Below are 23,125 nucleotides of genomic sequence, written 5' to 3'. Positions count from 1 at the left end.
ATCCGCCCGCCTCAGCCTCCCAAAGTGCTGGAATTACAGGCATAAGCCACCGTGCCCAGCCATCCCTATTTCTGTGGAGTAGGGAGCTATGTGGTCAATTAGGGGTGACAGGAAGGAAGTGGGAAGGATGTTGGGAGAGTGCTGGAGGCAGCCCTTCCTGGGTAAGGCTTGGTGTGGCAAATCTGATGATAACCCAGGGTGGGCCAGCCTTTTGCTGGTGCTGAACATAAAGCAGCTGTCAAGAAGCAAACAGAAAAGCCACGCCCATGCACGGAGATTCATGGAATTTTTGTTTTTCTGTTTTAGGAACAGAAATGAATAAAAGTAGCTGGCAGAGTAGAAGAAGACATGGGAGAAGAAGCCACCAGCAGAACCCTTGGTTCAGACTCCGTGATCCTGAAGACAGGCAAGTGTGCTGCTCTGGGGAGCCACTTTTGCCCAGTGTGCTTCTGGCATTGTACGCATGGCATGTCACACGCTCACAGACATGGAGATCACCAGGGGGCTCGTCCCAATGCAGGTTCTGATTCCGTGGGTCTGAGGGGTCTTGAGGAGAGCCTGCCTTCCTAACGTGCTCCCAGGGCATGTGGCTGTGGTGGGCCAGCCCACCACACTGAGTAATGAGGAGAGAAGACCACTCTCTGTTCTTTCCTAAGCGACCACGACCTCTGGCCAGGGCATTCGCCGTAAGGCTGGAGGTAGACATTATCTGATACAACTGGAAAACCGTTTCTCCATTTTGTAGACTTTTTATGAAAATACCTTTGTGGAAACCAAATTTTATTCAGCCTAAGTCTTGGACAAGGATATACACTCATGCTTCACTTAACGAGGGGGAATGCATTCTGAGGAATGTGTTATTAGGCTGTCGTGTCACGCAAACATCATAGCACATACCTAACACAAACCTACATGATACAGCCAGCCACACATCTAAGATACATGGGTGTAGCCCATTGCTCCTAGGCTGCAAACCTGTGCAGCATGTGACTACTGAATGCGAGAGGCAGGCAGGACACAGTGGTATTTGTGGATCTCAACATAGAAAAGATACAGTAAAGATAGGGTATATAGGATTTTTTTTTAAATGGTATACCTATATATGACACTTCCTGTGACTAGAGCTTGCAGGACTGGAAATCAGTGAGTGAGTGATGAGTGAACACAGAGGCTTAGGACATTATACTAGTGTAGACTTTAAAACACTGTACACCAAGCTACATTACATTTATTTATTTCCTTAAGAGATGAAGTCTCACTCTGTTGCTTAGGCTGGTCTCAAAGTCCTGAGCTCAAGTGATCCTTCTGCCTCAGCCTCCCAAAGTGCTAGGATTACAGACATGAATCACCACACCAGGCCAAGGCAACATTAAATGTATTTTTAACATAAAGTTGGCTGGGCCGGGCGTGGTGGCTGACGCCTGTAATCCCAACACTTTGGGAGGCCAAGGCAGGCGGATCACTTGAGGTCAGGAGTTTGAGACCAGTGTGGCCAACATGGCGAAACCCCCTCTCTACTAAAAATACAAAAATTATCTGGGTGGCCTGGCACACGCCCCTGCTACATCCTTCAGCCTATAATTCCCACAGAAGCTACTTGTGGATTTACACATCAAGCGTTTTAGCCACGGCTCTATCCCAGTGTTACTAACTAATCAACTCTGTCCCCCAAACCCAGTTTTTCTGTCTGTAAGATTGTGTAGTCAAGTAAAAGTTAAACTCTTCATGCTACTGAATCCAATAAAGAATGAAATTCACCTAGCCTTGTAACTGCCGTTGTGCTGACAAATGAGCCCAGCTGGTAAAATTCTTATTGGCAGAGATTTCTATTTTTTCTTTTAATCTGGAAAATTCCACAAGACCTCACAAAATGCTTGAGTGAGAAAATAAGAAGAGGGAATCACTAACATCTGTTCTCTTTTAAAGAAAGAAAAAAGAGTGAAAAACCAAAACCTTGCCCTATTTTGTTGTATTTGCAAGAGGAGATCAGTGCTTCTCAAGTAATCAGAAAGGTCAAAGATCAGAGGCGAAGGTTGCAGAACTTCCCGAATGAACCCCCAGTCAGAATGCCTGGAACTCAAGCCCTGGGCTCCAAGTTAACACAGCTGTGTGTCAACAGGTCCGACTCCCAGGCAGCACAGTCGGCTCAGGATTCCAGCCACGGTGATGATGAGTCTCCGTCGACCTCGTCTGGCACAGCTGGGGCCTCCTCTGTGCCGGGTAAGGCCACTTGCTGGGTGAGACTCCTGGCCCCTGTGCACAGGGAAGACTGAGACCCATTCCTGGCTCAGAAGGAGTTCCAGGAGCAAATTGAAACACTCAGGGAGGGAGCTGGGTGCATCAGGAGTGGTGGTCCTAAGGCAAACCGTCTCCCCCAGGACTGCGCACAGTCTGGGATGTTGCTTGACAAGGCAGCTCATCCCCGCTCTCAGAAAAGACAGGCAGCCATGAGGTGGGGGGACAGGCCACTGGGCACCCAACTCAGGTGGTCAGTTCACAGTGGTTGAAATTGATGCATTTAATTTTTTTGTGTAAAGAGCTACCTGGGTTTTACTTTGACCCTGAAAAGAAACGCTACTTCCGCTTGCTCCCTGGACATAACAACTGCAACCCCCTGACGAAAGAGAGCATCCGGCAGAAGGAGATGGAGAGCAAGAGACTGCGGCTGCTTGAGGAAGAGGACAAGCAGAAAAAGGTGGGCTCCTCACCCCTTCGCCCCCCTGTCCTCCGCTCCTGCCAGCACCTGTCCATCCACTGTTGAAAAGGGTGCCAATTAGATACCCCTGCAGCACTTAGCAGAGGCACTTCAGGGGGTGTAGCCCCAGCTTTTCCCTGGCAGAAAGAAGACAAGAATAAGAACAGCCAAGAGCCCCTCCTTCCATCCCCATTTTCTCGTTTGCTAAATTTTTTTCAGCAGTTATTTATTTATTTATTTATCTTTTCGAGATGGAGTCTCACTTTGTTGCCCAGGCTGGAGTGCAGTGGCATGATCTCGGCTCAGCGCAACCTCTGCCTCCCGGGTTCAAGCGATTCTCCTGCCTCAGCATCCTGAGTAGCTGGGACTACAGGCACGTCCCACCATGCCCACCTAATTTTTTTATTTTTAGTAGAGACAGGGTTTCACCATGTTGGCCAGGTTGGTCTTGAACTCCTGACTTCAAGTGATCTGCCCGCCTCAGCCTCCCAAAGTGCTGGGATTATAGGCGCGAGCCACCACGCCCAACCTTCTTCAGCAGTTCTGTTTTGTCATTCCTGAAGGAATCTTGGGAGGCAGTGTGATACAATTTTAGTAACTGTTTTTTGGTTTTTGGGTTTTTTTTTGAGACAGGGTCTCACTCTGTCGCCCAGGCTGGAGTGCAGTGGTGTGATCTCGGCTCACTGCAGCCTCCACCTCCCAGGTTCAAGTGAGCCTCCTGCCTCAGCCTCCCAAGTAGCTGGGATTACAGGTGCCTGCCACCATGCCCAGCTAATTTTTGTATTTTTTTTGTAGAGATGGAGTTTCACCATGTTGGCCAGGCTGATCTTGAACTCCTGGCCTCAAGTAATCCGCCCACCTTGGCCTCCCAAAGTGTGGGATTAGAGGTGTGGGCCACCATGCCCGACCCAGCTTTCTATTTTAAATAGAAGACCAGGATGCATGGTTTGGAATACAGGCCATCTTGACACAGGTCTAGATGCTAGCATATATTGTTGTCAAGGTAGGCAATGGAACGTATAGTTCCAGCCTTGGGTCACCACAGGTGGAATGGAAAGCAATGCAGGCCTGTTTGCAGTCCCATTGCTGCACTCTTGCACCTGGTGACTTCGTCCCCCTGGGTGTATGTGGATGGAGAACATGGCAGAGTTGAGGAGCAGACTTTCCTGCTCACATTTTTTTTTTTTTTTTTTTTTTTTTCTGAGACGGAGTCTCGCTCTATTGCCCAGGCTGGAGTGCAGTGGTGTGATCTCGGCTCACTGCAAGCTCCGCCTCCTGGGTTCAAGCCATTCTCCTGCCTCAGCCTCCCAAGTAGCTGGGACTACAGTCGCGTGCCACCACACCCAGCTAATTTCTTTTTGTATTTTTAGTAGAGACGGGGGAGCCAGGATGGTCTCGATCTCCTGACCTTGTGATCCGCCCGCCTCGGCCTCCCAAAGTGCTGGGATTACAGGCGTGAGCCACTGCGCCCGGCCTTCGCCCACACTTTCTTGTGCTGGGCCTTTCCTCTTGCCAAGGACAGGAGACTTGGAAAGGATACCATTGGATTTTTATGCATAAAATTTCTGCCAATTTAGTACCTATTTCCTTTATTGCGTCCTGTGGAACGAAAAACATTCTCCATTATCCCATAACAAATAAATCTTCATTGAATTGTTCTCTTTTTTGTAATAAATCTAGATTGCCAGGATGGGATTTAATGCATCTTCCATGCTCCGAAAAAGCCAACTGGGTTTTCTCAACGTCACCAGTTATTGCCAGTAAGACAATGCCTCTTTGTTATGTTTTCTTCGTGAATGTTCTTTTCCTGTTTCTTATTTTCATGGTACAAGAATCCAATCTGGACAGACCATGTGGCTACCCCGTGAGGCACCTGCACAGTTGACGGGCTCCAGTTCAGAACCTGCCTTCTGCTACTTAAACCCACCCTGAGAAAGCTGTTCTTTCTAGACTGAAGGAGAGGGACTCTTGCAGGAGGCTAGGGAGAGAGGATGGGGACGTAGGCAGAGATGTCTATTCTCTGGTACTCATAAGTCATTCTAGTAGAAGATCCTACAACTTCATTCCCATGACATTTCTGCATGCTTCTTTTCTTTCTAATGAGTTGTCACCAAAAATGGGGCATTAAATGGATGTGTGTGTACTAAACTTTATCCAAGTATTTACGATGTCTGATACAATTCTAACTAAAACCCTATGAGATAGGCCGATACTTTTCCCCATTTCCTGAGGAGGAGACTGGGGCTCAGAGTGGAGTGATTTGCTCAAGGTAAAGCTAGAAGTGGGGAACTGTCTGACTCCAACACCTGAGCGCCCAACCCTGCGTCTCCTGCCCCCATTGTACATGAGTAAGTGAAGAACCCTGCATTTAAGGCAGCTTCCTGGGGCACAGCCCTCGCACCTTGGAGCAGGACCCCTTCAGGGAAGGCCAGAAACACCGTGGGTATCAGGCAGGGTAGGCCCCTCCTCTGTTTTCCTCCTTCTGAGACAGAAAGAGTTAAAACTCTAGTTAGATCTGTTCCTCATCCTGCGAAACAAGAGGCAGCATATCCTGGGGCTCTTCCCAGCAGCGGAGTGCCCTCCAGACCATTGTTTCATCTCCAGCACTTTCCTCATCTCAGGAGAAGGAGCTGTACTGGATGATGCAGGCACAAGTCCCTCTAACTCCCACTCTTTGTAAATGGGCCACTCACTTCTTCATTTTCATCTTCCTGAGTGTTCTGTGGGGAAACTCAAATTCAGATAATCTGGGATCTTGCTCAGTTCCAGTGCTGAGAAGTACTATGGAGCAGGCTGACGAGGAGAGAGATGGGCCTCAGCGGGGAGGGAAGGCCAGAGACCCCCGAATCTTCTTCATGCATGTCAGCTACAGCATCCATGCCCCTACCCTCTGTTTCTGCAGTTTAGCCCACGAGCTGCGTCTCAGTTGCATGGAGAGGAAAAAGGTCCAGATTCGGAGCTTGGATCCGTCTGCCTTGGCAAGCGACCGATTTAACCTCATACTGGTGAGTGGGAGGGGGACAGCTGTGGATGCCTAGGATGTGAGTACCACCCTCTGGACACTTTGTGGCTTAGCGTTGCCAGTCATCAAGCCTGGCTCTGGAGAAGCCAACTGCAATGAAAGCAGGTGGCATCTTCTTGGTTGTACGATTTTAACCTGCCTGCTGGCTACCGGCTGGGAGATGCTGAGCTGGCAGGCAGGCTGTGTGGTGACCATCATCACCCCCACATCAGTTCCATTGTTTGACATCAGAGTCTGGACCCAGCCACACCTTGACTAAGAAACCTGACACAGTAACTTCTCCTTGGCTGTGTTATATATTCATTTAAAAAGGTTCACAGTGGACCAGGGAACATCTAATTCTTCCTGAACTGGGACAGGACTTGGTGGCTAAACCTGCAGCCCAGTATGCCTTTGGTCACTAGAGGGTAGGACTCCTTGCTTGCCGCCCTGGCCTCAGGGGCACCTCCCATCAACACACCTCCATCACATCATTTGCAGGGGATGAAAGGCCTTCTCCGGTTTGGGATGGACCCAAGCTGGAGGCCAAGGTCAGCCGCTTAAACCCAGAGGCCAAGGAAATGTTGGCAGAGAGCTAGAGGGTCCACTGCAAACAAAGGTCCCTGACCTCTCGATGGACCACGTAAGAGCAGGGTGTGCCCGGCAAGCCCTGTCCTTCCTGGAGGCTGAGGGAAAGCCAGGGAGAGTGAGACGAGGATACAGAGGCAGGAGCATCTGGACTCGGTCATCTGCTGGCCGGACTGGAGGCCGATGCTAGAGATTGACCCTGGAGGTCGACACTGCATCCTTCTGCCCCAGGAGACCACCACAGCGGGGTCCTTCCGTGTGAGGGGTGTTGGGGGCCGGGCCCACATTCTCCCGTGTGGCTTTTCTCTCCATGAGTGCTTAGGGATATGGTTTGACTGAATGAGTGGAATCTTCTGTTGTGGTGGGTTCCCCTCAGGAGTCCCTTCCCTGGGGTAAAGCACATGGTAACAGTGGGGGTCATTGGCGTGTGGGGTCTGGTGATACACAGGCCACTGTTCACAAGCCTGGACGCCCCGACCCCCGTGCTTCATCTCTCCTGACCTAGGCTTTACGTGTGGTAGGTCGTCTCCATCACCCAAAGTCACAGTGACTGGCTGGCCGGTGGGACCGCAGGGCCGGAAAGTGGCTTGCCACCTGGCGCGCAGTTCTTCAGATCTGAGTCTAGTCTCAGTGATTCTTCTGGGAACATGACTTCTCCTGGGTAAACTTAACAAAGTTGATACACTTTCACCAAAACCAGCGTCCAAACCTGTGTGTGGGTCTGTATTTATTAATATATACAAAACACATAACTATGTAGAGTTTTTGCTTTGAAATAGCGATTAACCACATCATGTTTTAAAATGAGAAAAGAAAAGCTTAAAATAGCCCACATCTGGCACAGTGGTTCATGCCTGTAATCTCAGCATTTTGGGAGGCTTCACTTGAGCCCAAAAGTTCGAGACCAGCCTAGGCAACATGGGTAAACCCTGTCTCTACAAAAAATATAAATTAGCTGGGCATGGTGGTGTGTGCATGTAGTCCCAGCTACTCGGGAGGCTGAGGTGGGAGGATCACTTGATCCCAGGAAGTCAAGGCTGCAGTGAGTCATGATTGTGCCACTGCACTCCAGCCTGAGCAACCAGATCAAGACTCTGTCTCAAAAGAAAAAACAAAAATAGGGCCAAGTGCAGTGGCTCACACCTGTAGTCCTAGCACTTTGGGAGACCAAGGTGGGAGGATCACTTGAGGTCAGGAGTTCGAGACTGGCCTGACCAACATTGTGAAACCCCGTCTGTACTAAAAATACCAAAATTAGCTGGGTGTGGTGGTTCACACCTGTAGTCCTAGCTACTCAGGAGGCTGAGGTGAGAGAATAGCTTGAACCTGGGAGGCAGAGGCTTCAGCAAGCTGAGATCATGCCACTGTACTTCAGCCTGGGCAACAGAGTAAGACTCTCTCAAAAAAAAAAATTAGCCCACATCCTGAGCCAGGCATGGTGCCTCACACCTGTAATCCCAGCTCTTTGGGTGGCTGAGGCAGGAGGATCACTTGAGGCCAGAAGTTCAAGACCAGCCTGGACAACATAGTGAGACACTATCTCTACAAAAAAAATATAAAAGTGGCCAGGCACAGTGGTTCATGCCTGTAGTCCTAGCTGCTCAGGAGGCTGAGGAGAGAAGATCACTTGAGCCCAGGAGTTCAGGGTTATCATGAGCCATGATCATGCCACTGCACTCCAGCCTGGGTGACAACAGTGAGACCCCACAGTTTCACCGTGTTAGCCAGGATGGTCTCAATCTCCTGACCTTGTGATCCGCCCGTCTCAGCCTCCGAAAATGCTGGGATTACAGGCTTGAGCCACCGTGCCTGGCCAAAAAAGCCTACATTTGAATGCAGTCTTTTTCTGTTGCACATTTTATTCAGTGGGTTTTTTGTTTGTTTGTTTGTTTTCATGGTGGTAAAAAAAATTAGTGCCTATGCAATAGGAACTAGCATTTTTCCTATTGCTGCACAGCCTTCGTGATGGCACGTGGCACATTCCTCTGGGTACGTGCCAGCACTCTCCCAAACCCACTTCTGAGTGAGGTCCTCATGCAGATCTCAGACTTTCTGGCCATGTCCCCTCACTGCCATTCTCATCCTTCGTCTTGAATTGTTAGATCAGACATGTCCTGACTTTGCCCAGAGATGGCTGCACTGAATTAGGGGAAGTGAGGTCATCTCCACACTCATGGAGAGGAGCTCTCACCCAGTGAAAATGCACAGAGCATGGGGGCCAGGAGAGATGGGCAGGTCCCTCTTATGTAACCCACCAGGCGCAGCCTGGGACGTCACCCACTGCCCCCTTCTCTTCTCCAGGCAGATACCAACAGTGACCGGCTCTTCACAGTGAACGATGTCAAAGTCGGAGGCTCCAAGTATGGCATCATCAACCTGCAAAGTCTGAAGACCCCTACGCTTAAGGTGTTCATGCACGAAAACCTCTACTTCACCAACCGGAAGGTACATTGCCCATCCCTGTAGCCTTGCTGCACACTTGGCGCTGGGGGTAGTTGGCCAAATTCAGGATAGAGGAGAGCAATTGGGGAAGAGGGCAGAACATGGTTACCTCATTTTTCCATAAGACTTGATTTTCACTTCAGCCTAGGAGTTTCAGACCAACCTGGGCAGTGGAACATGCATGGTGAAACCTCGTCTCTACAAAAAAAAATAATAATAATTATCTGAGTGTGGTGGTGTGCACCTGTAGTCCCAGCTACTTGGGGATTCGGGGGGAGGTGAGGTGGGAAGATCGCCTGAGCCCGAGAGATCGAGGCTGCAGTGAGCCATGATCGTGCCACTGCACTCCAACCTTGGTAACAGAGTGAGACCCTATCTCAAAAAATGGATTTATAGTTGCTCAGAACCCATAGGGAAAGAAAAGGGTCCCAGGAGTTTCTTGTCTTGGAAAAGAAAGTGAAATGAGATGATTGGGGTAGGTTGAAACAGCGCTTCTTTAACTGGTCCTCAGGACTGTCCCTCCAGGGGTCCAGGAGTTGATCTGAAAGGGCCCACACCAGGGCAGAGAGTTCCCTGGACATGGGTGACAGTGACTGTGGCCTGGATAGGAGGGGTCCTGCCCTGTGTGTTGGAGTGATACGTCAATCATCCAGCCAGGCCACAGCCAGCACTGAGGCTTAAACAAATAAGAGGAGCTTCCTGTCTAGGGAGCAACCTTTAAGTTGCAGTGGGGTGATGGCGGCATCCATGAGAAGCTGTGACTTGCTATTCAGTTGGGACATAAGCTACAAGATGGATGCAGGTTGAAAATGGCTTCTGGGTGAAGTAAGATACACCTTCAGAGTTAGGCTTATCTCCTGCCATTCAGCCCTGCCCAGAGGGTATACCAGATATACCAGATGTCTCCCTGTGGCTCTGTTGAAGGACTCAGACTTGAGGTTACTTCCTGTCCTGCTCAAGCCCTGCCCTCAGAATGTTTGTTCCAGCCCATTTGAAGAGGAACAAGACCTGAAGAAAGAAGTCACATGTCTGTGTCCCCACAAGTTATTCCAAGGAAAGCATATTACTGTGGAATAACTTTCCGTCTTGCCGTGTGCTTCCTCACCAGGTGAATTCGGTGTGCTGGGCCTCGCTCAATCACTTGGATTCCCACATTCTGTATCCTTTGGCAGAGGAAGAGGTTTGGTGGGCAGGCCACACCCTGACGTGGACCTGGGTATCTGTGGGCTTCATGGCATGGCATCTTAGTGACCAGAGGGCTGGGCCCTTGTGCACTTAAATCTCATGCTTTAGAAAAAAGCGTACCTGGGTAGAACACAAGGGTGCCCGTGGAGCACAGAGAAGTAGCTGAGGTCTCATCATGGCTGTTTCTCAAGATGACATTGATGTCACTGTGTGGCAGACACTCTCTGGGCCTTCACATGCATGTGGTGGAGACAGGATAGGAACTCAGGCAGTCTGGCTCCAAGGCCGGCCCACTCTGCCACTGTGGCATGTGACAGGAGGCTCTGGGTTCACGACATAGACCCAGTATTCCTGCCGGAGAGCTGGTGCGGTAGCAGAGCAACAAAGCGGAAAGGAGCAGCACAGCCTTGGGGAGGAAGCCCAGCTCCTCCTGAGGCCAGGGAGGAAAACGGTGGTCAGGAGGGCAGGGTTCTCCTAGGGGAAGCTGGGGGCAGGGTCAGGGAGGGGGTTTCTTTGGCAGTGGACTTGGGTCCATGGGTTCTGGGCCTCAGGTCCCTGCTGGCAACAGCTTGTTAGAGCACTCATCACACTAGTCTTTGCCTTCCCGAGTGAGCGGAGCCACTTTGCTGAGAGTACAGTAGTACGGCGTTGTGGTCCCTGGCCTCTGGTACCCTTGGGGGCTCTTGATATGGCACAAGACTTGATTCACTGAAAGCCACATGTTAATGACTCTTGTCCTTGGTTCATTCTCATATTAAATGTGTTCTGGAAACAACATGACTGTTCGTTGTGCTTAACACCTACTTCTTGAGTTGTCGTGAGATTAGCATTAGTTAACTCCTATGAATGCACCTAGCAGTTCCTGGCACATCATTGGTCTTCAACAAGTGATAACTGAATCAGAATCTTTTAAAATTTTATTTGTTTCACAGCACTCTCTTTCAAAGGAGTTTTTTGGTTTTTATTTAATTTTTTTCAGAGAAAGGCGTCTTGCTCGTCATCCAGGCTTGAGTGCAGTGGTGCAATCATAGCTCACTCCAGCCTAGAACTCCTGGGCTCAAGTGATTCTCCTGCCTTAGCCTCCCAAGTCGCTGGGACTGTAGCTATGCACCACCACACCCAGCTTACATTTCAAAGGCTTGTAAAGCCTAAATACATTAGCGACCTGATTACAAATTTATATAAGGCACCAAACTACGTGTGTTCTCCAAATTGAAAATTGTATGTGGCTTTCATTTGATGGGGTTCTGTAGGCTAATGGGACTGACCACGTGTTCCTATGATGATCTAACCAGAGAGCTAAAGAGGCCAAGCTCTGCAGAGAGCAAAAACGAACCTCGCTCTCACTTCCAGTCTTTTAAAACAGCATGGTTTCTCATGTTTCTGTGGGCTAAGGAGAGGGGAAAAAAAATCCATGTAATTGGGCTTTAAGGGATGGATGGTCTGTTGTAGCCTCATCGGTGGCTTGCCCTCTGGTGGCAGTTTCTGGTAATCTTCGGGCCTTTGTGCTACAGATTTTTTGTGCTGCTTCAGAAGTTCAGGTAACTTTTTCCCTTTCGAAAAATGGTACTTTGTTCAGACCTGCACTCTGCATTTTCCCTGCAAGAGTGGTGGGGGTTAGATGGAATTCTTTCTACACTTATTGGGCCCTTAGTTAACCTGTGGCCTGTCAAAGGATTAAGTCTTAGCGTGGCCCCATAAGTACTCAAAGTTTGAATATAAATAAGCTGAGATTCAGCAACAGTAACTAACATGCACATCGCACTTTCTTCACTTCCGTGCCCTCCAAACCCAGAAGCAAAATAAGTTTATTTGGTGATGCTGTTCCCATTTACAGTTTTAGCACCCTCTCTATCCTGGAGATACTTAACTTGGAGCTTACCACCCAGAGTGGTGTGTCACATACACATCACATACTCAGATGGTCAAGAATGTTACCTGGCCAGGCACGGTGGCTTACACCTGTAATCTCAGCACTTTGGGAGGCCAAAGTCGGGGGATTGCTTGAGGCCAGGAGTTTGAGACCAGCCTGGGCAATATAGCAAGACCTGCTCTCTACAAAAAAAAAAAAAAAAAAAATTATATTAGCTGAGCATCATGGTGCATGCCTGTAGTTCCAGGTACTCAGGAAGCTGAGCCAGGAGGATCACTTGAGCCCCAGACTTCAAAGCTGCAGTGAGCTATGATCACACTACAGCACTCCAGCCTGGGTGAAAGAGACCCTGTCTCTTAAATTAAAAAAAAGAAAAAGAAAAAGAAAAGTGACTGGGCGCAGTGGCTCATTCCCATAATCCCAGTACTTTGGGAGGCCGAGGCAGGTGGATCACTTGAGGTCAGGAGTTCGAGACCAGCCTGGCCACCATGGTGAAACCCCGTCTCCACTAAAAATACAAAAATTAGCCAGGTGTGGTGGCATGCACCTGTAATCCCAGCTACTTGGGAAGTTGAGGCGGGAGAATTGCTTGAAAACCCGGGAGACAGAGGTTGCAGTGAGCCAAGATTGCACCGCTGCACTCCAGTCTGGGCGACAGAGCAAGACTCCATCTAAAAATATATATATATAAATAAAATGTTTAAAAAGATTTTTAAAAGGTTACGTGATTGCTTTTCAGATAGTTACATTTTCCAGTGAAGAATATGTGTGGTCATTCAGACAACACCTATTGAGTATATGCAGTTGCAAGGAGATGGAGACAGGCAGCTCCACCAGTCTTCAGTGTAGGAGGAAAGCTGCATGCAGGAGGGATTGCAGCCACCTTCCTGAAGGGAGACCCATGAGGGCAGGAAGAGGCCAGGGACTCCTAATAGAAGGAGGAGTTGGGAGAAAGCTTGGTATGTTTGGCAGCAGTTTGATATTCATGATGTTTCTGGCTAGGGAGTAGGACCTTTCAAGACTGAATGCTCGCTCAGGGATGTGGGAGGTCCCTGGGGTTTGTGATTGTGGAGTGATTTTTGAAAATGATTCCTTTGGTGGCATTGTTGGGGGATAGACAGGTGAGAGCAAGTCCTCAGACAGAAGCTGCTGCAAGACGGAGAGCGGCAGTGAGGGCGTGAAATGAGGCAGCAGGAGTGGAGGGAAGGGCACCAAGGGGCAGGCGCAGGTCCTAGCCCCGGCATCGTGTGATAGGAGAAGGTCCAGGATAGACTTCCTGGAGAGTGGTGGGTTGAGGCCAAGGAGTGTGCAGTAGAAATTGGGCTACATGGCCATAGGGCAGAACTGGAACATTTCCGTCAGATTTAGAAATCAGGAGCTCATTGAAGACTGTGGTGAGAACACTTCTCTGGGAAGCTGAGGGTCAGGCCTGGATTTCAGTGGAGGAAAGGCAAGGGAGTGAGAATAAATACAGGCTCCTCTGGAGTGAAGTTTGGCTATGAGGGGAAAAGGAGAGGAACCGCGTCAGTCAGAAGACACACACGTAGGCAAGGGTATAAAGGGGCAGGTCAGAGAGACTGCCCAGTGACTACGCTCATGTGAACAGACACCCACATGTAGTCAGGGAAATGGCCATTGAAATAATAGTGAGGTGTCACCTGTACCCATTCAGATGAGCAGAAATTTTAAGAGCTGGTAGTGAGATATTCTGTGCAGTGCCATTTCTGTATGTATTTTTTAAAACAAAAGTTGCTTTGTTTTATTTATTGACAAATACATGTAGTGGAAATACAGCATGGCTTAGAAGAACTTACACCAGTTTGAGAAGAGCAGTTCTTTCTGGGTGGGGGAGAAGGGAGAATTGGACTAGGGAGGGATCAGAGAGGGGGGCTTTTGGGGTTTTTTTATAGTATTTTATTTTTGAGACATGGTCTTACTCTGTCAGTCAGGCTGGAATGCAGTCACATGATCACAGCTCACCACAGCCTCGACTTTCAAGGCTCAAGCAATCCTCCCACCTCAGCCTCCCGAGGAGCTGGTACTACAGGCACACACCACCACGCCCAGCTAGTTTTTGTATTTTTTGTAGAGAAAAGGTTTTGCCATGTTTCCCAGGCTGGTCTCGAACTCCTGGGCTCGAGTGATCCTCCTGCCTCAGCTTCCCAAAGTGCTGGGATTACATAGGCAGGAGCCACCACACCCAGCTTTTAACTATATCTGATATCTGATTTGTTTTTCCCTTTAAAAAAAATCTGAAGCTGGCCGGGCACGATGGCTCACCCCTATAATCCCGGCACTTTGGGAGGCCAGGGCAGGCAGATCACCTGAGGTCGGGTGTTCAAGACCAGCCTGACCAAGATGGGGAAACCCCATGTCTACTAAAAATACAAAATTAGACAGGCATGGTGGCACATGCCTGTAATCCCAGCTACTCAGGAGGCTGAGGCAGGAGAATCACTTGAACCCAGGAGGCAGAGGTTGCAGTGAGCCAAGATCACGCCATTGCACCCCAGCCCGGGCAACAAGAGTGAAACTCCGTCTCAAAAACAAACAAACCAAAAAAAACACACGAAGCTAAATGTGGACAGTGTAAACGTATGTTGAATCTGGACGGCGGTGTTACTTTGTCCTAGGTTGTGTGCCGTATGACCTTCTGAAGGGTGAATGCCCATGCCTCCTCCCAGAGGGGAGCCTTGTGCCTAACTGTCCTTAACAGCTTTTTCCAGGCTGTGCCTCATGGGACTCGCGGAGACTCCAGGCTGCGCGACCCTGCTCCCAGCGTCACTGTTCGTCAATAGTCACCCAGGTATAGGGTTCTCTTCCTTTGAAGAAATCTGTCCTATATCTCCCAAGAGCTGTGTGGGAGTGGCTTAGAGAGGAGTGTGGGGCCACTGCAGAGGCACTGTGGGAGGATTCCCTAAGCCTGTCCCAGGGTTAGTACCAGAAGCATGTGCTTTTTTTTTTTTTTTTTTTTTTACAGCATCTGCCCCTTTTTACCCATCTTGGGCCATTTCAGTCATTTCAGCAGCCAGAGCAGACTTAACACGTATGTAAACCAACGTGAGATTAGAACACTGATTTGGATGCCTGTGCACATCATTCAGAAGACACCTCCGAAGGTCCAGAGCACCTCAGGTGCTATCAGGGGTACTTAACATTCTGCCTAGGTTAAGGCAATTTGACTCCTCCCTCCTGACAGCATTCTAGATATTACATTTTCAGTCTATCAGAAAATTAGGATCAATAAGACAAGAGTGAGAGGCCTCTTAAGAGTGTGGGCTTCAGGCAAACCTGGCATGAATCCCAGCTCTGCCCCTAGGCAAACCTGGCACGAATCCCAGCTCTGCCCCTTGCCAACTTGAATGGAATATTGAACCTCCCTAAAGTGGACAAGGCCTTCCCAGTGCACATCCATGGAGAATTAGATGAGATCACGCACGTTTAGCTCAGTGCCTGGTATTTCATCACACAGCAAGCTTATGAGGCAGGAGTATGTCTTACCACCATTTTACGGTTAAGGAAACTGAGGCAGAGAGTTTCAGAATTTGCCTTACAAAAGTAATTTTTAGTGTTGGAGGTCAGGCTCACAGTACCCTTTGGAGAGGTAGTAATTGGGAAAGGGATGTGAGGGAGGCCTCTGGGGTACTGGATTGTTTTATGTCTTTTCTTTTTTCTTTGTTTGTTTGTTTGTTTGTTTTTGAGACGGAGTTTTGTTGCCCAGGCTGGAGTACAGTGACGTGATCTCAGGTCACCGCAACCTTTGTCTCTGGGATTCAAGCGATTCTCCTGCCTCAGCCTCCCGAGTAGATGGGATTACAGGCATGTACTACCACACCTGGCTATTTTTGTATTTTTAGTAGAGATGGGATTTCTCCATGTTGGTCAGGCTGGTCTCGAACTCCTGACCTCAGGTGATCCACCCACCTTCGCCTGCCAAAGTGCTGGGATTACAGGCGTGAGCCACCGCGCCCGGCCTGGATTGTTTTGTTTCTCAACCTGATTGGCGGGTACGTGGCTATATTTAGTTTGTAATAACTCACTGAACTGTATCCTTCCAATGTGTACGTTCTATCAATGCAAAAGTTTATTTTAAAAAATATTTTATCAAAGCATGGTAACTCATGCCTGTAATCTCAACACTTTGGGAGGCCAAGGCAGGATAATCATTTGAGCCCAGGAGTTCGAGACCAGCCTGAGCAACATAGCAAGACTCCAATCTCTACAAAAAATAAATAATTAGCCATATGTGGTGACTCACACCTGTGATCCCAGCTACTTGGGAGGCTGAGATGGGAGGATTCCTTGAGCCTGGGAAGTTGAGGATGCATTGAGCCATGATCATGCCACTGTACTCCAGACTGGACAAAAGAACAAGACCCTGTCTTAAAAATACGTATATCTATATATATCTTTATGTGTGTGTGTGTGTGTGTGTCTGTGTGTGTGTGTATGTATATACACACACACTTGCCTGAGATCACATAGCTGGTAGGTGATCGAGGATCGGAGCCACCTTACCTCTGACAGTACACTACCTCCTTGATATCAGTACTATAAACATGACTACTGGGAATGTTAACATACATGCATTTTCAGAATAACCACTTGTGAGCCAGGCATCCCAGCTGAGCCTCTCTCTTGCAACCACAAAACCCAGAATGGGGCCAAAGGTATAGACCCTCTGAGCAGCTATGGGCATATTTGGATGTTTTCTGAACCCAGTGATCCCTGGCCTGGCTAGAGGGCAGCCACAATTTACATTCTCCTATCCCCTTAGCAGGAATAGACCGGCCTGGCATGCTCTGCAGTTTCCGGATCCCTGGTGCCTGGTCCTGTGCCTGGTCCCTGAATATCCAAGCAAATAACTGCTTCAGTACAGGTGAGCCTGGCTCCGCAGGTGCCCAGAGAAGAGGCCTTAACAGACCTTAAAACCCCTGTAGCTGTCCCTCTCCCCAGACTACATGTGACATAATCTCACCAGCCTATCTCTGTCTCTGCCAGGCTTGTCTCGGCGGGTCCTGTTGACCAACGTGGTGACGGGACACCGGCAGTCCTTTGGGACCAACAGTGATGTCTTGGCCCAGCAGTTTGCTCTCATGGTTAGTTGGATTGGGACAGGCAGAATATAAAGTTTGCCCTGTGCAGAAATTTGGCCAGATTGAAATTGGACTCCTCTGTGTGCCATCTAGTCATCTTTGACAGGGGAGAAAGAGCATCAGAAAGGATCAGTGGGTTCCTTTCTAAGCGTGTCTGAACTGAGTGAAAGTTGGTTGATCCAGAAAGGCTTGCCTGAGTTGCTCTAAACAACCTCTCATGGAAAGGAATTGTGAGCAGTTCTTGGGTACTTGGATTTACCCAGCAGGACAAACCATCTTTAAAATGTATAAGCTAAACACCAATTCTTCACAGGTCTCAGGTTATATGTTTTATATATTTAAAAAATCAGGGCCGGGCACAGTGGCTCACGCCTGTAATCCCAGCACTTTGGGAGGCCGAGACAGATGGATCACGAGGTCAGGAGATCGAGACCATTCTGGCTAACACAGTGAAACCCCATCTCTACTAAAAATACAAAAATTAGCCAGGTGTGGTGGCGGGTGCCTGTAGTCCCACCTACACAGCAGGCTGAGACAGGAGAATGGCGTGAACCCGGGAGGCGGAGCTTGCAGTGAGTGTCGCCCACTGCACTCCAGCCTGGGCGACAGAGCGAGACTCCGTCTCAAAAAAAAAAAGAATTTAAGCTTGATAAATTCAAGTCAGTTTAAAAAAAAAAAAAAATCAGGCCAGGTGCAGTGGCTCATGGCTGTAATCCCAGCACTTTGGGAGGCCGAGATGGGTAGATCACAAGGTCAGGAGTTTGAAACCAGCCTAGCCGAGATAGTGAAACCTCTTCTCTACTAAAAATACAAAAATTGGCTGGGTGTGGTGCCAGGCGCCTGTAATCCCAGCTGCTCAGGAGGCTGAGGCAGGAGAATCACCTGAACCCGGGAGGCAGAGGTTGCAGTGAGCCGAGATGGCACCACTGCACTCTAGCCTGGGCGACAGGGCAAGGCTCTGTCTCAAAAAAAAGTGGTCATAACTATATTTTAAGGACTTTTCTCTAGAAAATACCATCTTTCCTTAAAAGTGAATGAACCTGCTGACCCGCGTTTGGTAGAGATGGGGTGCTATCTCTGGGACTTCAGAGAGAAAGGCCAAAGGGGGCAGTGCGTGGGGGGGCAGGGAGCAGGCAGCTCCTAGGACCTCTATGCTGCCCATGAGGAGGACACGTGGGGTCTGGTTCTTCTAGCCACTAACAAGGAATCATCCTCCCTTCCAACTCCATTGAGACCCAAACCCTGACCAGCACGTGTCTGATCACACCATCCGACCCAGAGGCTGGAAGAGGGGTTATAGCAGGAGGACCTGCCCCGCCCAGCCTCAGAGGGAGGTCATGGTAGCCAGGACCGAGCAGGCCCTCTTTCTACAGGTTCCTCTGCTGTTTAATGGCTGCCGCTCTGGGGAAATCTTTGCCATTGATCTGCGTTGTGGAAATCAAGGCAAGGGGTGGAAGGCCACCTGCCTGCTTCATGACTCAGCAGTGACCTCTGTGCGGATCCTCCAAGATGAGCAATACCTGATGGCATCAGACATGGCTGGAAAGGTAGGGGATCATGAACTTTCTCAGGCCACAGAGTCTCGTGGCCCAGAGACCTGCCAGGTGAAAGGGTTCTGCTGAAGAGGTCCTCATACCGAGACCCCAGGCAGGAGAAGTTCACTGAAGACCAAGTGATTTGTTGGCCCTGCCTGGGGACTGCTTTGTTGCCCGTATGAGCCTGATCTGATGTGAACAAAAGTGAAAAGGATTCTTTGGTTGTGTACCTTTTTTTTTTTTTTTTTTTTTTTGCGACGAAGTCTTGCTGTGTTGCCCAGGCTGGAGTGCAATGGTGCAATCTCGGCTCACTGCAACCTCCATCTCTCAGGTTCAAGCGATTCTCCTGCCTCAGCCTCCTGAGTAGCTGAGATTGCAGGCACCCGGATAATTTTTGTATTTTTAGTAGAGACGGGGTTTCACCATGTTGGTCAGGCTGATCTTAAACTCCTGACCTCATGATCTGCCCACCTTGGCCTCCCAAAGTGCTGGGATTACAGACGTGAGCCACCACGCCCGACCTGGTTACATGCTTTTGATGGACTCCAAGGCTCAGGAATTCGAGATGGAGATCTTCATGACCTGCACAGGCCACTGGAGACCACCTTGCTTTCCTGGCTTCGCACTTGGGGACCACCGTGGTACCTCCTGGCCCCTCTCTGATGGCTCCTGGTGCTTCTTTCCACAGATCAAGCTGTGGGACCTGAGGACCACTAAGTGCATAAGGCAGTACGAAGGCCACGTGAATGAGTATGCCTACCTGCCCCTGCATGTGCACGAGGAAGAAGGAATCCTGGTGGCAGGTACTTGAGGAAGGATGGGGAAATTCCACCCCATCAAATACTGTCTCTCAGGGGCGATCCCAGCAACTTCAGCAGCATAGGGAAAAGTTACCCCAAAACAGAACTGAATCGAGGGGAATGTGGACATTTGGGTGGGGAGACTGGGAGGGAAGTAGAATTGGATATATTAGTAATCCGCAGTGTAAATAAATGTCCACCAGGTGGACAGCCTCGTCCCATGTCAGTGGGCAAACATTACTTCAGAAACAGGCAGGTGGGGGATGCTGGGGAGCCTGGGTTTGGAGTTTGCGTGGATTTCATCAGGCCAGCAGTATCCCACCACGCAGCTATCTTACCCAAAAACGTGGGCTCCCTGTTGTCTCTACTCGCATTTCCACCAGAGGATGCTGAGAAAAGAAGTTACGGTCATTGTAAAGATTCTTGGCCCCGGCTCGGCGCGGTGGCTCACGCCCGTAATCCCAACACTGTGGGAGGCCAAGGAGGGCGGATCACGAGGCCACGAGATTGAGACCATCCTGGCCAGCATGGTGAAACCCCATTACTACTAAAATACAAAAACTAACTGGGCATGGTGGCACCTGCCTGTAATCCCAGCTGCTCGGGAGTCTGAAGCAGGAGAATTGCTTGGACCAGGAAGTTGGAGGTTACAGTGAACCAAGATTGCGCCACTGTACTCCAGCCTGGTGACAGAGCGAAACTCCATCTCAAAATAAATAAATAAATAAAAAAGATTCATGGCCCCTTTATACCATCCCTGTGGCTCCACAATCTGCAGATTAGGAGCAGCTGGCTGGCCACTAAGCCCCTGGGAAGGGAGTTACCAATTGACTACAGATGATAGTGGCTATAGCGTAATCAGACAGTGTGCAGGCTCAGTGCTTTCACACTGAAATAGTGGCCCCTGACACTACAGAATGTGTTCTCAGTCTTCATGAACCACTTCTACTGGTATTCCTATAGAAAGGGCTTATTCCCCATGGAACGTTTTTGTGGCTAGGAAGCATCACTTTGTTAGAACGTTCTTAGACTTACTTACTATTCTCATCAACACCAGGACTTCGCTTCCTTTTTAAATCGATTTTTCACCTATTTTTATCGCAGAGGAGCTCCTGTGAGCTGGATGATAGAGAGAGCTCAGCCTTGCTGAAAGGCAGATGCAGGTAGTCGTCAGCGGCAGTAATAAACTGCAGCTGGGATTCAGCTTCCGCCATGGTAGCACTTCTGGTCTTAGAGTCACACAAGTGATCAGAATCACAAATGTGAAATCCATGACTGCTCAAGGCCTGTCCTCTTCTGCTGAAGTTCTCCAGTAGTATATATCATGTTTCTGGGCTGCTGTAACCCATGCTGTTGTGTGTCACAGTCCTCAGAACTGGAGCCTTGAAGACTGAAACTGGTCTTAGGAACTGAAGCGTTAAACCAGAAAGAGCTGTGGGGAGAGTTGTCAACCTAGTCCATCCCCAGGATGTAATGACTTTGACAGATCTTTTACTATATCATGAAAAGATCAGGCCAGACGTGGTAGCTATAATTCTAGCACTTAGGAAGCTTGAGTCTTGGAGTTTAGGACCAGCCGGGGCAACATAACAAGACCCTATCTCAAAAAAACAAAAAAAATTAGGCATGGTGGCACACACTTGTAGTCCCAGTTAACTCAGGAGGCTGAGGTAACTCAGGAGTTCAAGGCTGCAGTGAGCCCTGATTGCACCACTGCACCCCAGCCTGGGCGACAGAACAAGACCTTGTCCCTAAAAAATGGGAGAAATCAGTTGCATGTCATCTAGACCAGGTGGGCTGCGCTCACACTTGAACATTCCGTGACGTCAAGAGCAGCAGAATCCCCAGACATTAGCCAGGATACCTCCAAGCCACTCGTGGCATCACACAGCCAACCAGGGCATCCTGTCATTGTTCTAGCACAACAGGGAGACTTGCGTTATCCGTAGAAATGCTGTCTGTTAATGAGTTTGTGTTTTGGCTCACATGAAATCACAGCCCTGAGGAATCTTGAGAAGCCATGTCCACATGTAGGTGAGTTTTCCTTTGCATTCTCTCACTAGCCTGCCATGTGTCTTTCCTCTTTCCTAGTGGGCCAGGACTGCTACACGAGAATCTGGAGCCTCCACGATGCCCACCTACTCAGAACCATACCCTCCCCGTACCCTGCCTCCAAGGCCGACATTCCCAGTGTGGCCTTCTCGTCGCGGCTGGGGGGCTCCCGGGGCGCGCCGGGGCTGCTCATGGCTGTCGGGCAGGACCTTTACTGTTACTCCTACAGCTAATTCTGCAGGGTACAGCCCAGAGCTGTGTGGATTTGACTTACGGGAGGAAAGCGTAACTTTTTACTGCATCTGATGAGGGCGTTTTAAGTGACAGTGTACACAGATCCCATCCTCTGGCTGCTAGGAGAAAAGTGCTGAACGTTCCGTGTGGAGACACTCAGGAAAGTTATTTGAGTTAAATTGCTGGCTCAGAGAGCTTGGAAGTCCTTTTCATAAAAGGTACCTATTTCCTTTTCTTATTGAATTCTTAGAACTTAGTTAACCCTCCCTACCTTTTCTTAACAAAAAAAGACTTTTCTAAGGACTGAAGATTGGCAAAAACTAAAAGCTTCTTCCACCAAGAGCCCATTGGAGAAGCCCAGCAATGAGACGGTGAGATGGTTTGAGCCCTCGGTGCCTGGGTCCCAGGACGACCTGCATCTGTACTTGGGGAAGCCAGCGGGAGAGGATGGGGAGGTTACTTCTCTAAGTCCCTGCAGAAATATTGAAGGCTGGAGTTTGGAATCCTTAAACTTGGCCTTCTCAAACTCAACAGCAGATCTCCGGGATTCTCCTGTTATTATCCAAAGGCATTGGAAGGAAAGATGGATCTTCTTACATGCTAGGAGTTTTAAACAGTCCTTAACATACCTTTGTTGAAGCACCTCTAAGGTACAGCAGCTCTGGTTTCTATTACAGTGACTTGAATGTCAGATTCAAGGGCCTGGCGTCAAAGTGAATCGGTTTTGACTTTTTGCAGTCTAGGAGCGACGGTTTGTGAGATGTTTATTCAGTGTTAAAGAGCTTGTTTTTCTACCAAACAATAAACCAAGAAAAGAATCATGGTGTGACGTGCGCTTCTGTGAATGACTCAGGAGATCATGAAGCTTGGGCTGCTGGGACCAGCTTTCATAGCCTTCCTGGAGAGCTTCCCTGGGCCCCTCCAGACCCACTCTGCCCTCATCATCTCTCCATCTCCACCCTGCTCTGTGCATGCCCAAGAGACTCACCTCTGTACTAGGTCAGGGTTCCCTGGCTCGCAGCAGCCAGGTAGGTTCAGCCCGTGGGAAGCAGCAGCAGAACATGGAGGGCAAGAGAAGAGGGAGGTGGGATCGCTGGTTCCCCGGCTCCCTTCTGGCTGGGCTATGGGTGGCTGTAACTAAAACCCACCACTTCTATTGGAAAGTGCTCAGAGAGAGCCGGGTTCCAACAACTCTCCATTTGTCCCTTCAGACCTACAGCTGGTCATCACACCTCACTATTGCTGGCCCAGGATGCCTCACTAGGTAGACTCTCAGCCACTTGAATGTTCCGTCCGTTTCCTGCCAGTACCCTGACTAATACAACGTATTCTATAGAGAACCAAATTTTTTTTTTTTTTTTTTTTTTTTGAGACAGGGTCTTATTCTGTCACCCTGGCTGGAATGCGGTGGCACGGTTTTGGCTTACTGCAACCTCTACCTTATGTATTCAAGGGATCCTCCCACTTCAGCCTCTTGAGTAGCGGGGACTACAGAGACAGGGTTTCACAGTGTTACCCAGGCTGGTCTTGAACTCTTGAGCTCAAGTGATCTGCCCGTCTCGGCCTCCCAAAGTGCTGGGACTATAGGCATGAGCCATCACACCTGGCATCAACTCATGTAATT

At 49.3% G+C, this 23,125-nt stretch overlaps 1 protein-coding gene across 5 annotated transcripts in view; it reads left to right on the top strand.

Annotated features, from left to right (window-relative positions):
* Positions 1-22,322, top strand: part of DCAF4 (DDB1 and CUL4 associated factor 4) — a 42,941-nt gene extending 20,619 nt beyond the window's left edge. The window contains exons 2-14 of one of the 5 annotated variants that reach the window (XM_011983114.1): positions 307-406; positions 2,120-2,220; positions 2,570-2,695; positions 4,376-4,455; positions 5,598-5,700; positions 8,586-8,729; positions 9,835-9,884; positions 14,511-14,590; positions 16,562-16,663; positions 16,786-16,883; positions 18,254-18,427; positions 19,104-19,218; positions 21,307-22,322. In XM_011983114.1, coding sequence (XP_011838504.1) covers positions 349-406; positions 2,120-2,220; positions 2,570-2,695; positions 4,376-4,455; positions 5,598-5,700; positions 8,586-8,729; positions 9,835-9,884; positions 14,511-14,590; positions 16,562-16,663; positions 16,786-16,883; positions 18,254-18,427; positions 19,104-19,218; positions 21,307-21,500 — 1,425 coding nt within the window. In that variant the 5' untranslated portion in view covers positions 307-348 and the 3' untranslated portion in view covers positions 21,501-22,322. Of the gene's footprint in view, positions 1-306; positions 407-2,119; positions 2,221-2,537; positions 2,696-4,375; positions 4,456-5,597; positions 5,701-8,585; positions 8,730-9,834; positions 9,885-14,510; positions 14,591-16,561; positions 16,664-16,785; positions 16,884-18,253; positions 18,428-19,103; positions 19,219-21,306 lie in introns of all 5 variants that reach the window. The other 4 variants (XM_011983112.1, XM_011983113.1, XM_011983117.1 and 1 more) reach the window with 4 other exon arrangements.
* Positions 22,323-23,125: the final 803 nt, after the last annotated feature.

This window comes from Mandrillus leucophaeus, unplaced genomic scaffold (genome assembly GCF_000951045.1).
Source record: "Mandrillus leucophaeus isolate KB7577 unplaced genomic scaffold, Mleu.le_1.0 Scaffold246, whole genome shotgun sequence".
NCBI classification, from domain to species: domain Eukaryota; kingdom Metazoa; phylum Chordata; class Mammalia; order Primates; family Cercopithecidae; genus Mandrillus; species Mandrillus leucophaeus.
This window is presented reverse-complemented; position numbering and strand designations above follow the sequence as displayed.